We start from the raw sequence: 18659 nt of genomic DNA, 5'->3' as shown, positions 1-18659 counted from the left end.
CCCTGTCCTCTGTCAGCTCTTTATAACCCTAAGTGTAGCCTTGCCCCCTTTGATTGGTTCAAATGGGCCCACCTGCTCTGACACAGGGCACTGACTCTGGTCTATTGTCAGGGACTGGCTGGTTGGAGGTGCTTTGTCTCCCAGGAGGAAAAAAATACACACAACCACATGCCCACACCCAAAATAATTGGGGACAGGGATTTAGTGCCCCCTGAATCTTGGGATCCACCCTGATTGCCTGTCCACTTGCCTCTAAGGTCAGCCATGAGTATCCTATTGTCATTGTCCAAGTGCTTTTGCTTTTGGACCATTCCTGTTGAATAATATAGTATTTGTTTAAAAGACAAGAAGACAGGGAATGAAGAGCAGATTATGAAGGGGCATCCTGGAGGTACTCAAAGGTACCTGGTAGGTACAGTTGTTGAAGGATCAACATTGTGAAGAAACCAGACACATTTATTACTATTTGTATAGTGTCCAGGAATGTGCTAGACACTTCACAATACAAATAGAAAGACGGGGTCCCTGTCTGAAGAATTTGCAAACTAAAGTTCCAATGCTGCACACACTTACACATGATGTGTACATTTATGCACATGAGCATTCTCGTATGTGTCAGTGTTTACAGCACTGGGCCAAACTTTTAGATGAAAAATACTGGTTGAGAGGTGAGGAAGAGTGAGGAGAACAGCAGTAAGCTTTTGCAGTTGTCCAGGAGACGTGTGCAGTTCTTTATTTTATTTTAACATGGAAGAATATACTTGTGTATTAAATCCATTTGTTGGGGGCTGGGAAGTCAAGGCTGCTCTTATGGCTTGAGGTTTCTTCAATAACATTTTTTCCATAATCCACTGAACTATGTGGAGGGATGGCTGATGTCTCTGGAATTGTCTGTTCTTTGTCACATATTTAAGATGCAACCATGTAAGCAGTATTTACTTACTGTGTCCAATCACTAATGTTTTCTGTTGAAGTTTTCCTAACTATGTTGTGAAAGTGCCTATTAACTGCTTCCTCCCACATATCTGTTCAGATTTCCTTTCCTTTCCCCTACCTTGGTATAATTTCATTGGGTCTCTCATTAGGGCTGGTGCATTAATACCTCCTGTCTGCCGCCCTCTCCAGCTTTCCTACTCCTGTAACCACCTGGACAATTTCCCCCTGGTTTTAAATTTTTACAGATTAAACTCAGTTTAATCGAAGCAGAATCAGGTTTGGTTGTAATGTCTTACAAACAAAAGACAAGAGTCAATATCCTGTGGAGAATAAAGGTGAAAGCCTGGCCCTCTCTAGAAAGTCTAATATAGCCCCCAAGGTAAATAAAAAGCAGCGGTTCGATGGAGAACATATTTAATTCATTGCTGCTCTGTACCTCCCCTGCCCTCACAACTCCAACACCTTGTAAGGGAGGAAGGCTGTTTTTATGTATAGGGTTTTCATTTAAAATCTGGCACGGCTGCCAGTTCTCGGGCAGCCTTCTCTCTCCCTCCCTGTAACGAATGTGATTGATGGATGAGAGACCATTCCAGCAGGACGTGTGCCCAAAGCAGCTGTCAGAAACCTCTTGGAGGAGCTGGGGCTCCGTGTGTGTGTGCCCGCGCGCAGGGGGAGCAGAGCTAGTTAATCAGCAGCTGTAGCCGTGACCCTCCCGTCTTCCTTCCCTCGTCTAAACGCTCCAGCAGGCTCCCCTGTTCCCCAGTTGCTTTCTCCCCTCCCCTCCCCCTCCATCGTCCTATAATTTTCAGAGGGGACCCTAACTCCCCCATATCTCTCCAGAGCTCCCCCTCCCATTGACACCCCTCATCCCTCCCTGGCTCCTGGGGGGGAAAAAAGCGCCCCCACCCCGTAATATTGTCCTGACGCCTCTCGGGCCCATTCCCCTGAGAGCGATGAAACGCCTTGCGGCTCCCGAGCCGCGTCCGCCACCCGCTCCCGGGCCCCGCGCCCCCGGCCCGGCTGGAGGCGATGCTGCCGCTCCCGTCTCAGGAGGGAGTGGCAGGAGCAGCAGCAGGAGGAGGCGGGCGCTGATTGGCCCGGGAGGAGGGGGAGGCAGAGAGTTTCCCACAATGCCCCGCTGCAGGGCAGCCGCCGATGGATGCTGCGGGAAGGTGCTGCCATTTGCAGCCTCCTCGGCGAGCGGCTCCAGCTGCAGCAGCCGTCCCGTCCCTGGCCCTGGCCCCCCACCTCAGCGGCTGCAGCCGCCGCCGGCCCCGCGCCTGCTCCCTGCTGCTCAGGCCCCTGGGGGCTGCTGTCCTTCCCGCCCCGCAATGAACCCCCCGTCGGCAGCCGGTGAGGACAAGGGGGCTGCAGGCAGCGGGAGCTGCTGCCGAGGAGCCGAGGGCGGCGGGGACACGAGGAGCGCGGCGGCCGCCGCCGAGGAGGAGATGGGAGTCGCCGGCCAGAAGGAAGAGTCCCTGGAAGAAAAGCTGAGGAACTTAACCTTCAGGAAGCAGGTGTCCTACAGGTGGGAGAGGGGCTCCCGAGCCCAGACACGCGCCCCTCGCACCAGCCTCGGGGGATGAGATGAGATGGGATGGGGGGGACTCCTGGAGCCGCAGGAAAAGGGTTCCAGCCTTGGAAGTTTCCCTGGTGGCTGCAAGCTCCCCGCTTCCGCGCTGCATTCTTGCCGCCCTGGAAATAGCTGAGAGGAGGCACCAAGTTGGTAGCTTGAACCACTCCAGTAGGTAGGAATAGGTCAGTGGGGGAGCTCAGGCTGAGATGCGGGGACCCCCAATAGCCCACTGAACTGGCTCTGGTGGTCTCCAGGAGCAGACAGACAGCTTTGAGGAAGGTGGTGGTGGGGTTTGGGAGGGAGAGAGATTCCACAAGAGAGACTCTTACTCAGTGGGCTACAATATAGAGAAAGTGCCATAGGAAATAATCTTTTGGTCAAGTTAATGTCAAAAAATTTGTATATAATGTGTGTGTGTGTGTGTGTGTGTGTATGCATATACGTGTTTTATATATATGCATATATATGTGTGTGTAGGTATGTTAGTATGCTTGTCCATGAAACATGCTATATTGTGGCAGTTGGTTCTGATGTAGTGTTTCCACAGAGTGCCCTGACAGCAGGCTGTGGGAGTTACGCTGTCAGAATGATATTGCAGAGTCAGGGATTAGGGTGAGGGCAGCACCATAATTGTCTGTGTTGCTTTTATTTTCCCCAGTCAATCTGGATTACACTAAAAAAAAACAAAACCAAAAAACCCCATGATCTTGTTTATGATAACCCTCCAAATAGGTGTGTGCGTACAGACTTCAGGATTATCCAAAGAGGGTCAGAAATACTGCCTGACTGTCAGGGGAGTGGAGCGATTCTTGAGTTTTGCTGTTTAGAATAAAGTTAAGGCTGCTAATCATTTCTTGGGCCTCAAAACATTTATTAGAAAGGGGTCACAAAAACATTTCCTGTGGCATTGCTGCTTCTGATCAAGATTTCTTTATGGAAAGTGTCATGAAGAGAAAGTCTTCTTTCTCTCCCCCTCAACCCCCAAGTGAGTCATTATGTAAGCATTAGCAGATGACAAAGTATGTGGGTGGTTATACTGAATACCCACACAACTTGGCTGATTTGTGAGGCAGAAGACCAAAGGCCAAGCATGTCCAAACACCTGGGAAGTGTGGGCATTTGGTATAACTGAAGTGTAGTGTTGCTTTTATGACATGTTTTTTTTTCCATTTTTGTCACAATGCATTTACACCAGATACTCAAACAACTAGATTCCTCTTTCAAAAATATATTTCTGTCACCTGATAACTCAGGGCATGCTAATGGAGTCCTTCCTTTTTTAGGTTACCAGTTACCATCTGCTCCCAAGTCAGTAACTATTGAAAATTGTTACTATGTGAGAGGTGTTTGGCTCATGTCAGAGAAGTTGGTGGCCTCAGTCTAGTTCTAGAAGATTTACAACCACATATCCCCCCCCCAAACCCCATCATAGTGTGACCCCACACCTTTGTCAGGGGTGAGCCACATTAACTGTGATGGTGGAAGAAGATCATATAGCTGCTACTATTCTGCCTTTAGAATAAAACAGGACTTCTGTGTCCAGGGCTGTCAGCTCAACAACTTTCACTAGCATTGAGGTGCTTCTTAAAAATACTTTGGGGCTGTCCCCTTATATTCTAGTCAGGTTAATAATGCTGCTCTCTCTCTCACACACGCTCACTCACTCAGTGATGGTTTAAAAGGATGTAATTACATACTTGTGGGGAGATGTTGCCTTTCCATAGTTAAAGCTGAATTTAAATAATACTTCATGTATGGATAGAGAATATTTCTTCTGACTTTGAGTAAGGGGTGACTGCTTAGTTGATGAGAGTAAAGCTGTGAGTGATTCATACTAGGCTGTCCTTAGTGAGTGACACTGGCCTCCTCTTGAACTTTTTGAGTATATAGCATCTTTCAATATTTTTATAACTTTATTACAGTAGGTTTTTAAAAAAATTGTACATTTTGTGGCAGCAGCTTGTGCCAGTTGCAGCTGAAGACTGGGAACTCCACAGGTGGGTTAATAAGCCAGGGAGGGTCAGTTCTAAATGTTGACATCTGCCAGCCAACATGCATTTGGTGCAAGAAGGATGTGGTTTGCAGTAGATTTGGGAAGTGTTTCTCTTCAAGTTGTATATGTTCACTTTATTTGATTAGTTTGGGTATCTTACACTTACAAATCTATTTGCAACATGTTCTCTTTCCCTGGTACTGTGAAGTATGAGGAGCCTTTTCACTGGGTCCCCTGCATTTCTGTACTGTGCATATGTAAGGGTTTCATTATAAATGTAGCTTGGGAGGAATGGTGGGATTTCCCCCCTCACCCTTTCCCCACATATGTGTGAGCATGCAGCAAGTCCTGAACCTTTAGAAATGGGAGGTTTTCTCAGTAGCTTTTAAATAACCATTTCTGGAGGCATATTATTCATTCTGCTTGATTTAGACTGAGGAAAGGAAAATAAATTCTCTATGCATCCTGGGATTTCCACACACTTTTTTTTTTTTTTTTTGGAACTGATTTCCTGCAAGGAATGCTCCTTTTTTCATTTACTCATAGAGCAAACACCAGAGTCAAAGATTTGTACAAAGCACTGCTGAGTTTGTTTTTTCCTCTCTTAAAATCACTGTCTTTTTTTCTCTGCAAATTATGGTGCTGCAATGGATTTATAAATGCAAATGACTGTATAATGTGCAGGAAACTCTATTTATATTGGCACTTAGACTCCTTCACACAATAGTAGAATAAAAATTAGTCAAAGCACCGCACTGGCTTTCAAATGGTTCATTTAGGGTTGTTTTTGTGTGTGTATTATATTGACACACAAGCGTACATCTGTATTTATATGTACATAAAAGAATATAGCAGGAACATGCTTAAAATAGCCCAGACCCATGCAAATAAATGTAAAAACTGCATTGGTGACAAGTGGCTAAGTGGAACATGAGTGGCAGGGAAGGAGGTGAGATGTTTTTCTGGGAAAGGGGCAAGGGGGAAAAATGAAAGAAAGAAAGAAAGGAATTTTTTTTAAAGTGCTGTGTTTGTATGCCTCTTTCCTGTCATATGCAACCTGTGTTGTACATGAATTTTGGTTACTTTTTCTTAGTTCCATTCCTTTTGTCCTCCCATTTAGTTGCTAAGCAACAACTGTTTCACTGTAAGAAGATCTGGTTAGGGTAATTACGTAGTTACTGTGAAAATATAACTTGTTAGTTTCACAGGGGCTATGCCATAATTATAATAAGCAGCCTAGTTCAGATGTAAATGTTTGCATTCATCTGACCAGTGTATCTGAGTGCAAGGATTGATTTATTAAATTGGGAATGAAGTTGTGTTTATGTATATATATATACATGCCATGCATACATGGGCATATTTGTTCCTTTATATAGTGAAATCTAATCTGTATTTGGCATTTAGAGAAGACCACATAAGAAATTGCTTTGCGTCCTTAGGCATGTTGCACGTAGTGCTCCAAAATCAATTAAGTGTATTGTGTTGCCAGCTCTCATATACCATATGCAGTCTATACCAAAAGAATGTTGGCAGAGCTACTAGAGGAAGAAACGTTTTGTTTACTCCAAAAGCTGCTCATACTATTAGGATAGATGTTTGCTTGCTGTTTTCCTCCCAGCAGTATATTTATATACACAGTGGGAATGTGGCACTTACCTGTGCTTTTGCATAAGATAGCATGTATGCTGAGTATGTATATGTGCATATGTACAGTCAGTTTAAGTAGATCTTCATTTGCGGATGGGGTACTTGCCCTTCTAACTTGGATTAGTCATTTTCAGACTTGGAGTAGTCTCAATACATAGTTATGTGAAGCAAGCTCTGGGCTTTGCAGCTAGACCTTAACTATCAAGTAACATGTATTTTACAGTCTCTTTAGCAACATTGTAAAAAAGCATTGTGGGTGTGTGGCATTTTCTCTAAATCAAGGATATGTGGCCAGCCCAGTGGCTGTTTGGTCTAGATGAAAGTTGAGGAAATGGTCTGCCTTGTGAGCCCAGTTCAGGCACCGAAATTGGGAAATCCTCTTCCATATCTGGGACTTTACATTGGAACACAAGCACCCCAGCAGCCATTTTAGTGCTGATTTTTACTGCCCAAATATTGTGGTAAGCATCTTAAGCAACTAAATATGAATATTGGGCTTACAAATTTAAGTTTATCATTTTAAAAATATATTGATTTAATGAAAAATTCGCCTCCATCCTCCACAGAAATTGGCAAAAACAGATGCCTCTCCCACAAAGCAAAAGCTCTGCTAACTCTGGTCCTTCGAGGAGCACTACCCATAAAATCACAAGACCAATCTGGACATTTAATTAGCTGTGTTGTGTTCTTTGCATGTTATCACATAAAGGCGCTGGAAAAGTTCCCTCCCCACCCCATCCACCCGGAATTTTGCCTGGGCAAACTTCATATATTTCACTTAAAAGGGACACTGTCAACTTAACTTTAGTCCAAACTTTACTTTTTTGTTAAAAGCAGCTTTTCTCAAACTGATGATCAGTAGAAATGTTTCCACTAAAGAAAACAGCCAATGAAAGGTTTAAGATAGACATCATCCTGACACATTTGAAACCCCAAACCATAGCAGGTTTATAAACCTTAAAATTAAACTGAGTATAAACAAAAATGACACTGCACAGTCTTGGTCATCATTATTTAAGTGGGTTTTCATTATTTAAGTGGAGAGAAATATTAAAAAGTAAACAAGCAGCATAAAACTTGACAAGCACATTGGCTCTTTAAACTTCTTTCACTTCTAATACTTAGTGGTATTAGAAATATGAAGTATTTGACACATGAAATATGAAGGTAAGGTTTTCTGCTTGTTTAAAAGTTGTCAGTTGCTGTCTTTTAAGTGTTAAAGTGAAATTCACCAAAGAACATTCCTATGAATAGGTTATGTCATCCATAAATTTAATGCTGTCTTCACCTTGACCTGTGGGAGACAACCTTTATTTGATGGAGTATTAGACAGGCGTTAGAAGCCTGAGCAGTGTATGGCTTTTGCTCAGGGGTTTGTCAAGGATGTTTGGACCAGGAGCTACAATGAATGAGACCTGCACTGCTAATATGTAGCAGCCTGGCTACTTACTCATCATGCATTGTATTAGGCTAATGCAGCCTGCCCTAATAGGAAACAATATTGTTTCAGTTTTACTAATGGAAGTGGTTGGGGGTGGTGTTTCTGTGCTACTGAGTCTGTTTAAAGTCTAGTTCCACTCAGAAAAGTGACTCTTTAAAGCTGGTAGTTGGAATTTCCATGATTATTATTTGTCAGCAATGGCCACAAAACCCAGGGAGGCTCTGGTCAGATGGAACTAGTCACTGTCTGATACATGGCAAAGACCATGAGGTGCTTTGATACCACAATGATTAATGAAAGCTTATGCTCAAATAAATTGGTTAGTCTCCAAGGTGCCACAAGTCCTCCTTTTCTTTTTGCGGATACAGACTAACACGGCTGCTACTCTGAAACCAATGATTAATGTGGTATAAATACTTAGCTGGATAATCCTGGAGCTAAGGGGGAGTCTGGACCACAACAGAATTGCAAACTATAGACCAGAACTTCTGTAATTCTCACGTCGCTCACTTGCAAACACGATAATTCTCACAAAACTCCTGTAGGTCTCACTTCACTTCAGTGAAAATTGAGTGGTAGAGACAGTGCTGTGGTGACATCTCATACTACTAAGACTTCATTACTTTTACAGACTCTGACAGCACATTTACTAGTCTACCATGAAGCATTATAAATAATTCAAACTGAATTAAATTTGTCAAAATAAAATAAAAAACCTTCTGTGATGGAGTATCTTTGATCTTTTAATAATTTTGTTTGCTTACTCTCAACATTATCTAATCCCTAATGGGTCTCCCAGTCAGCAACGTGAATTATAGAGGTAATCCTATATCAAAATGGCAAGAGATGAATTTTTATCCTTTAACACATGTCAGAAAGTAAGTTTCTGGTACTGGCTCAATCCCATGACAGCCGCTTACAACGTTCTTCTATTGAGTTTCATGTAATGCTGTTATGGGACACACTGACATATGACCTTTCAAACTACTTTGCTTTCCCCCTTGAAGCATTACCACTTTTTTTATAATTTACTGCAAAATGAATCAACTTCATGCTTTTGCGTACATGGTGAGGCCTCCAAAGAGCTCTCCTGTAAACTATCTATAATGCTTTGAAAATGGACGTGGAGGCTCTGAGTTCTCCTTAGCAAATGAAGAGAGGCTATGACCATTCAGAGGCACAAATAATACCATGGCTAAATAGCCTTACTCTGGGGCAGTTGCTTCTCACCACCCAACCCACCAAGTTTTCTGTTGCTTTTAAAACTTTCCACTCACTTGGGAACTTTAATATATCCATTATCTATGAATCATAAAAATAAGATGGGGGGTGAACCCTACTAAATTTTCTAGTCTAGGGCTGTACTAATGCAGGATTAATTAATTAATTTAAAAGCCCATATGGGTAAAATGTTTTTGTTGTATTTTTCTTTAAGGAACCAAGTCCCCAAGTTTACAAAATTTGACCCTTCCCTATTCCTGTACTCGCTCTCCTTTTTCTATTTTGCTTTGTGACACATACTTTCAAGATGACTGAGCTAGTGACATAGCAGTGTAGTGCATAGGAGAATGAAGTCTGTTAGAGAATTACATTGGGTAGGTTGCACCAAATCAGTGGAGAGCCAGGGAAATAATATGTTCTAGTGGCTAGCGTTTAGGTCTGGGGCTGAGGAAACCAGATTCCTATTCCCAGTTCTGTCACTAACTAGCTGTGTAATGTTTGGAACAAAGTGCTTGATCAAAAACTTTCAGTAGGGTACCTTAGCTTTCAGGCACCCAACTTAATGTATATGGGGGGGTCTGATTTTCAAAGATGCTGAGCACCCACAGCATCTTTTGACTTCATTTTAGAATTGTGGGTGCTCAGCACCCCTGAAAATCGGGCCCTGGATGTCTCAATATGGGCACCTAAAATTAATGTCCACTTCTGAAAATTTAGACCATATATCCCACTTGCCTCATTTGATACATGGGGATAATACTTGTTCGTTTTTGTAAACCTCTGTAATATTCTTGGACGAAAGCCACCGTCACCCAGATTCAGCAAGGTACAGTATTTACTTGTCCTTAACTTTGAGCACATAAGTAGTCACAGTGACTGCAATGGAACTACTCTAAATTAAGCACATGCTTACCTGGTTTGATGAATCGGGGCCCGTATATGTGCATAATAAAGTGTTATTTAGCATAGGTACAAAACTGTAGTCTAGGATTGCCTGGCAACTGCCCCAGGTGAAAAGCATTAGCTAATGAAAGTGGAATCAGTGCCACACAGGGTGAGAACACCTTCATTACTGTTATTCCCATGGAGTACCTAATCCAATAATCCACATGTCTCACCTGAGACAGTATCAGCGTCGACAAAATGATTTGCATGCAACCTCATGTGGCTCCTGCCAGCTTTTTATTTGGTTGAACTTGGCTCTCTGGTCAGGCTGCTGGGAAGCTGACACGTAGATGCAAAACTACCTTCTGTGCTCTTTCCAACTCACTAATTCTCTGGTTTATTTTGCTGTAAATCCAGCACAGTCCTAGCATGTGACACTGATAATCAGTCAAAGGCTTTCCCAGATATTAAAAAACAAAAGCAGGCAGGAGAGACTTGCAGCTCTCTTGGCAGCTTCTTCTAGCTGCAGTCTTGACAGGAGGAGTCTTGTCTTGAAATGAAACAGAGTATGGGGTAGAGGAACCCCTTTTGCTGGTGTTGGTCTACAAGGGTTTGCACACCATGTTTTGGCTGGAGTGATATATTAGCTCAATCATCTTGTTCACTTGAGTGCCCTAGCAGGTTTTCTTTCCTGTGTGCTGGGAGTTCTGAGCAGTTTGACCAATCATCACCCACATCAGAGAGAACCTGCCTAGGGGTGGGAGAGGTGAAGAATGGCAAATCAAAAAATGGAGAGAAAATGGAATGTATTTCTGTGATCGTGTGTGTACACAGAGGCTGTAGGAGTCTGTGACCATGGGTCTGTGATGAGTAATTCATGGGGTTCTGTTTGTGTGGGCTGGCAAGATGATGTGTGGATAACTTCATCTGTATGCAGGAGGGTGTATATTTGAGTGTATGTGCCTGTGTGTGTGTGTATTTTTGACCAATGTAGGTATGTATGTTGTGTATATTTGACCATGTATTTTGTAGGATCTGTTGTAAAAATTATCTGTGGTGTGTGTGTGGTGGAGAGAGAACTTAGCTCTGTACTAAATATATCTGTGGGCTTAGTGTGTGGGGTGCAGCCTATGAATGTGAGAACATAGGTCTGGGCTGTGTATTCTTTGGGCTTTGTACATGTGTGCTTTATGTGAATGTATATGGAGGAATAAGAAGGGACATCATTAGCAACCATTGTTTTGCTAACCCTTGTATATGGATTACTGTGTTTTTCCTTTATTCAGCTTTCCTTTCAGCTGTGGTCATTCATATTTATGTAAATAGAATGTGAATGTTTTTGCAGAGTGAAGGCCCTTGGTCTTCTGAACTATCTCATTTCTGATTGAAGGTGTTATGCCAAGAAGGGTCACATCTCAGAGCTGACAACTAAAGACTTTAAACCAGACTGATTAGGCTTCTCCTGGTTTAGACGGCTCCTTTTTCTTACTCTTCTAACAGTTTCCCTTCTTATTCCTTGCACCAGCTAACCATCCTCAGTTCAGGGGATTGAATGCATCTGACTGGTTCTTCGCCCTCCCTCCCACCACTGGTTCTTCCATAGTGCAAGAATTTCAGAATCATTTCTCTACTGGGGTGTCTCAATGAGTAGCATCTTGAACTTCCAGGGAAGCTATCAGGATGGTCCAGTTATGTCTGTATGTTATCAAACAAGAAAGATGAGAAATTTAATTGAGTTCATGTGCCAGTCCATTGTCCTCTTGAAACCTGGTTTTGCCTTCTGGTTTTATATGAAATATAGCATTTTTAGGGGACAGAGTTGGGAAAGTTGTTAGGGATTCTTATCCTTGCTGCCAATGAGAATTTGTTCATGTTACAAAACAATCACACAACATGGCACTCTTGGAAGTCTCTGCTGAGGAGAGGCCCATAAGTGGATTAGCAGGCAGTGTGGTGGATCAGGACTTGGGTGCAATAGAAGAGTTTCATTGGGGAAAAATAAAACCCTGTACTATATTTGTTGTCATGCCGGCTTGATCCAGGTATGATTGGTTCCTCACTTTGACAAGCCTCAAAAGTTAATACTTCTCTGTCACGCTCCACCCAAGGTCCTCAAAGTGCTTTAAAAATAATTCATTAAGCTGTACAAAAGTCTCAGTGGAAGGGAAGTATTATCCCCATTTTATAAATGGGAAAAACTTAAGACACAGAAGGATAAAGTGACTTGCTCAAGGTCACACACAAAGTCTGTGACGAAACAGTTCCTTCTCTTCAAAAGGAAATAAGAGAAACAAGACAGTGACTTTCAGAAAAAATGTGGGAGGGGGAGAGTCAGAGGGCAGGCAGGTGCAAGAACATTATCACTTCATCTCGTTAGTGGTGTGCATGTAGACAAATTTTTGGTTCCAAATTATTTGCATGTTGAATGATTGTGGCAGTTCATTTTGAAAGAACTACATTAGCCACAAGCCACCATTGGGTAGCATAGTGTCCCGGATTTCTGAGACCGTTCAAGTAGCACACTAAGATGATTCAGTGTGAAAGTTAAGGACTAGCAGCTTTATTAAATACTTCCTAACTGGCTGTAAGGAATTCATGATCATTGGCTATAGTTCTGTTATTTTCTTTATAAAGGGCGGGTGCCTTTGGACACTGGGATGGACTCTCACACTACTATTTCCCATCCTATATCTGTGTGAAGGAATACAGGGCACGAGTACATATAGGATTTCAATCTTTTGGGCTGCCAGTCACACACATTTCACCAGCACTGAATTCACGTAAAAACAGTGTGTAATTGCACAGGCGATAGTGGTCGATGACCCTAGAACAGGACTGGGTTATACAGTGTGGATCCACTTGAAAGACAGTATTTCTGGGATGGGCCATTTGTCCAATGGTGGGAACCCTGCACTCTCATTTGGGAGACATGGGCTCTATTTCTGGTTTTCTTGGGAAACACTTGACTGGCAGGAGCTGGGAGTGGAGACCTTGGGCTTGTCTCACGGAAGGGCAGGGAGGCAAGAACCTTCTCAACATCATCCCCTTCAGTCAATTTAAGAAGTGGATATGCCCTTAAAAATCATGCCACCTTTTCACTGCCAGAAGGATTATGAGTGTGCCATGTGGGTATGAAACAGGCTATGTCTAGTCACAGTGTGTAAGAGGAGTGAGCAGGGAAGTTCTGGCTGGGACATGTTTAGTCTTCACAGGAAGAAACAGAAGAACTTGTGGTGTTAAAACCAACTTGGTGTGTAAATCTTTTGCTTGTGAAAGACATCATGCTTTTTATGTGATGTTCCTTCACTCCCCAAACAAGTGCTCCAGCATTTGGCTTTTCTTAAAGGTGAAATGAAATCACGTGCTCTGATGGCCTGATAGTCCTTTCCAAATTGTATGCCATATGGGAATTTGACCCTTTGGGATACACTTTCAAAGTGGTAGGGGAAGGTTGAACTGCACATATCTCATCAAAGCTGATGAGAGTTGTGCCACTTAGAAGCCCACTATATTTAGAAACTGGTCCCTTATGCTGTTTTATCATGCTCTCCAGGGTGCTGGGACAACTCTGGGGGCTGGGGAAGATAGAGAAAATGAAACGGCTCTCAAGCTTTTTAGCATAAAAAGATGATGAGAATGCTTCTCTGACATGATACTGTATCATTACTTTATTTCATTAGCCTGCTAATGAGTTTCCTCTGGAGGTGGTAATGGGAGTAGTTCTTACGCTCTTATCTAATTACCAAATGATCCCATGAGTATGTCTGTGCAAGACTTTTTGTTGTGAAAACCCACTGGATTTCATTACAAACTAAGGACTGCCTCCTATGGGGTTTCTGTGTGTGGATCTCTCCTAGTGATGTCAGTGAGGTTCCCTGTGTGGGGAGCTTGCAGGGTCAGGCCCTCAGTTTTTGCAGATTTTAGGCTGAGTTATAGTTTTGAGTCAACACGCTAGGAGACTAAGAGTCATCGACTTTGACTTTAAGGCCAGAAGGGACCATCGTGATCATTTAGTCTGACTTCCTGCACATCGCAGGCCACAGAGCCTCACCCACCCACTGCTGCAATGCGCTTATGACCTCTGCCTGAGGTATGGAAGGCCTCAAATCTTGATGTAAAGACTTCAGTTACAGAGAATCCATCATTTACTCTAGTTAAGACCCATGGCTTCCCCAAAATCAAGTTAAATTTCACAGACGTGGACAAGTTTCATTGTGAGTTTTGAGGGTAATTGGACTCTGAAACACAAAGTGAAACGCAGGGGCTATGTATGAACCACGCAGACTGGAAGCAAAGGAAAAGTGCCTTTGTTGCCTTTACTTGGAGGCATATTTCTCATACAATACCTGTGTAATTTCTGCTGCTCAGACTCACAGGTCTTCACACCCCACTGTGGTGCTGAAGTCACCTTCAGGCCTTTATATGATTTAAAGTGACATTGATGAAGGAGTCAGCAGTGCCCAAGCAGCCTGAATCTTCAGGAGCATTGGGCTTTGTGTCAGATCAGAGGAAAGCCATGTTTTATTTTTCATTTTGCCTCTGCAGGTAGCCAGCAGATTCAGCTGTCACTCTTTCTTCCAGGCCAATATATTTTGCTCTGGGTTGAATAGTTTCTTATTTTATTTTTGTTTCTGGAATTTTTTTTTATCATGATAGAACATTTAATTTCTCCGTGCCCTCCCTTCTCCCTGACTCCTCTCTTCCGCCCCCAAAGTGTGTCGCTGTACGATCACTGTTTCCTTCCCTGGCTTGTTGCTCTGCTTACCTGGAATCTGCTCTCGTCCCTCCTGCTGTTTTCCGATGGTTACCAGCACAGCTATGCTCTGCACGCAGTGTGGTGTACCTCAAGTTGCATGGCAGCAGAGTGTGGAGACATGAAGAACACCCATGTGTACATGTACTGCACTTCACATTCCATAGTGAATGGCTATATTTGTTATTCAACCTGCTTGAGATCAGCTTCTTCCTGTCTCCTGTGGCTGGCATAGGTTTGATAGTTCAGTGCTGCTCTGTGGCTTTACAGTCAGGAAGCTCAGCATAAGCTGTTTTCCCCCCACTGTGTTATGTTTGCAGTTATGGAATTCCTTAAGTCCTAAAAAGACAGGATATGTTGCAGTGATCACAAACTGGTATAGGCACCTTCTTTGTAAAAGGCGGATGAGAGAGCCTGATTTTGGAGTTTCCCCAATCAGCATGAGAGAAATCTGTTCCTCTCCCCCCCACAAAAAAAAGCATCCTTTCATAAAGCTGCTGGTGGGGAATGCTGGAAACCATCAGTGTGGAGAATCCTGTGTCATATTGCAACCAGGATCCATATTACAAGCAAACAAGAGGCCAGACGGGATAGCAATTTGAATCATTCTCGTTTGGTACTGTAGGGCAACTTGATGGGCTATTTTTGGCCCTGAAGATCTGGATCTGCTACCTGCCTTTCATTTCATGTTTTCATGATGTAGGTCATCATCTTGCTAAGACGATGAGTCATTTAATCATATGGACAGTCAGGGGTGCCCCCAGAAATTTTTCACATGGTATGCCGCAGGCCTCCCTGCTGCCCCACATTATGATGGAGGGACTGTGGGGGCCAAACGTGGGTGGGCAGTGAAGCTGCCAGCGCTGCTTCTCACCACTTCTTTGGGGCCAGCTCTTGCACCAGGAGGGTCCAACACTGATGCCTTGGCACCATTGCCGATGGTATGCACTGTGCACAATGTGTGTGTGGCTGCCTGCACCACGGTCGGCAGTGAGGAGTGGGCTACTGACTAGACTGACATGTGGGTTGAGGGATAGTTGGTGTCAGCTGTAATACTGGGTCCATTAGAAGCTGGATTGAGACCAATAATTCATTTCACATAGGCGTTCAAGCAGCTAACCGATCATGTTCAGACACCATTGATTTGGTCTGTGATCAAACCAATGACCTAGAGGTGAAAGTCCTCTTCCCTCACTATCTGTTCCCTGAGCTATCCAGTCTCCCAAGTGGTTGTCTTCAAAAGTGAGTGTGGGGGAAACAATTGTACACTGAGGAGTATGCTGTGGTTTTAAGCCCCCTTGAGAGGGGCACGTGGGGAAGCTGTGCAGCTGCAGGGACTGCTGGAGGAATTGTGGCTGGCTCAGAATTCCTCCCTGGGCTCTGGAGGGGAGTGTATGCTGGGGGAGAAGTTCCACCACCTTTTGGAAAGTATGCAGCCGTGCACTACCACTGAGTGGGCTCAGCTCTGCTGGCTCATGACAAAGTCCATGGCCTTGCCCCTTGCTTTGCCCCTTTGGGGAGCCTGGTGCCGCCAATGACACTAACCAAGAGCTGCACCTCTGCTTCCCAGTTACATTCCATCAGGCTGAAGTGCGTGGTTTGAAGCTGGAGACAGCTTCTTGTGTCTTCTTTTCTTTCTGTTGTGCACCTGTATTGTCCAGTGCAGGGCACAATCTAGCCCGGAGTGTGTGCTCTCCAGCTAAGATGTCTGTTTCACAAAGGACTCATGCATGGTTTTTCTTTGTTTTTAAAGTCAGTTTCTATTCTTTTGCCCTATACATGTTTAGACAGAGACCTCAGATGAGTTTGCTGATTGTTCTTCGTAGCCGGGAGAGATTTCTCGTGCAGTGTTCAGCTATTTTTATTTTGACAGTATGGTCATCCAGATAAACAAGATTCAGTCAGTTCAGTTCCAAGTGGTGCATTAGGCTCCAAGCTGTTCAGTGCAATTTCTCATCTCAAATCTAGGGAAGCTGCCAGAGATCAGGTAGCAATGAAGTTTAGGGAAAAGCCTCCACTAATCTCTCTCACTGATCATGCTGTCCCTTCTCCTTTCCCCAGAGTGGAAGACGAAGATAGCTGAATATGGTTCTGTCATCTGCTTTGATAGGATTGTGAAAACACCATCTACCTGTCAGTCAATGGCTGCTTAGCTTTGCAATTCCCTCTTTTCTGAGGGGGTTTTTGTGCTCAGTGTTTTTGTTAAAATCTGATGTTGTATTGAATTAAAGTAATGCAGCCATAAAAACTGGGTGCAGAAAAAGAGAAACCCATAGCCATTGAAGCCCTCAGGACTGGCTCCTTCCTTTCCCCTCCTGCTTACCCCCTCCTCTGCCATTTTGCATTTTGGACCTAGAGGTTTTCAAGGAGATGAAGGAACAGGTGTTGTTATCTAAATGCTCTTGTCACTGATTCTATTGGGGTTCTGTTCTTCTTTCTCCTCTGATGTGATGGTAATTAATAACATAACTAACATAATTAACATAATTAATAACATAATGTTAGTTGGTTTTTATAAAGGGTGCTGCATTGATACACCCTAGAAGCTGAGGGCCTCTGTTTTATCACAAGAAAGGAGCACCACAGATAGCAGCCGTGTAACCTTCCGTCATGCACTAACTATGCCTCAGCCCCAAGTTAGTGGAGTGAGAGGATCGTTTAATTCCACTTCAGCCATAGGCCTCTATCTCTCTCCTGAGCCTTCCAAGAGGGTGCCGTCTTTTTAATAGTGGATTTCATTTGCTAGGGAAGGGACAAGACAAGAGCCCAGCTCCTTTTATGTAGATTGTTAAGCAGCCACCAGATGGTATTGCCCTTCTGTGACCAATGCTCGTTTTGCCACGTTTCACAGCTGTACATCTCTCTGAATGAAAACCCTGGGTCCATGCCTCCTACAGGACACAGGGTGCATGAGGAGATGTGCTCGGAAAGCTCAGACATGTGCTTAATGTCAGGCCATAGAAAGAAGCACCAACAGGGAGTCATCATAGTGGCCCTGATCAGACTTTCAGGCATTTTCAGCCAGTTAATGTTGGAATCCCAATCCTTACCCTCTCAGAAAGCTCACACAAGCAACAGTGGGACAGGGGAAAATTTGAGAGGAGATTGGGGTACAGAAAGGATGGTTCCAGCTGTGAACAGGTACTACAGATAAGGCTATCTATCAGCATGGGTTTTGAGCTTAGAAAAGTCCATTAGTGCATGTGTGTGAGAGAGAGAGAAAGAGAGAGGGGACAGGGCTTTTTTCCCTTTGAGCCCATGGTCTCAGTTTTCAGCTAATCCGCTCCTGACATGAAGTGTGGGAGAAGAATTTAACTCTTCTCCAACAGCAGAAGCACACCGCTGTCTCAGAAAGGTCATGCAACAGTGTGTCAGGATTCCAGTCCTCCTTTCACACTGACACTACTGCAGAAAGTGCAGCTCTGAACTAGAAAGTCTTTTGGGTCTTGTACAGGGAAGTCCATGAATTGGCAGTCTTTCCCCACCCCCGCCATCACCCCCCCTCCCCCGCCCCACATCCCAAGGCCTTGTTTATGATTCTCTCTGACTGGGTATCATCTTCCACCCCTCCTCCATCTGATTGTTGCAGCTGGAGCATTGTTCTGATTTAGTCATTCTGAAGATGGTGTCACAATTTGTCAGGTGTTGAGAATGCTATTTGCTTGATGGAAATGTTGGGCCCATTGTGAATCTGTTCTAACAGCTCTTCATAGCAAGGCTGTAAAACAATGAGGAAAATTTACTATACATTCACACAAGCCATCTTCTATTATGTATCAAACATAAATAATACTGGGATAAATGCAAAATAGTGAGATCATCTCAGACTATCTATTCAAGGTAGCATTAAACATGCACAGACAACATAGAGGATGTCAACTCTCAGCTCTTTAATGACAGAGATATACAAACAAGTAGATAATACAAACAAGCAGGTAGGCTTAAAGAATGCATCACAGTGGAGTCTTCTGAGCAGTGGGTGTATGCATGTAAAAGCTTAAGAGGTATCGCAGAGAGACTTTTGTCAAGGAGCTGTTCAAACAAAGCAGCAATGAGAAAACACATGGGTATCTCCCAAAATAATAACAAAACCAAAAAATTCTCTGTCAGAATTAAAACATAGCATCTGCTGCTCACATACCCTCTTCTCTATCTGTGGAGGTACTATGATATATAATGTCATTGTAGTTCAAATCTGACCCAG

At 43.7% G+C, this 18659-nt stretch overlaps 1 protein-coding gene across 1 annotated transcript in view; it reads left to right on the top strand.

The window, feature by feature from the left end:
• Nucleotides 1–2267: 2267 nt before the first annotated feature.
• Nucleotides 2268–18659, top strand: part of DGKI (diacylglycerol kinase iota) — a gene marked incomplete at its 5' end in the record, with an annotated part of 284785 nt that continues 268393 nt past the window's right edge. The window contains one exon of the mRNA XM_084617560.1: nt 2268–2464. Within this exon, the coding sequence (XP_084473686.1) occupies nt 2268–2464 (197 nt within the window). The remainder of the gene's footprint in view (nt 2465–18659) is intronic.

The sequence above is a fragment of the Lepidochelys olivacea genome (genome assembly GCF_965140295.1).
Source record: "Lepidochelys olivacea isolate rLepOli2 genome assembly, chromosome: 1".
Taxonomy (NCBI): domain Eukaryota; kingdom Metazoa; phylum Chordata; order Testudines; family Cheloniidae; genus Lepidochelys; species Lepidochelys olivacea.
The sequence above is the reverse complement of the archived record's forward strand: the minus strand, read 5'-3'. Positions and strand labels throughout refer to the sequence as shown.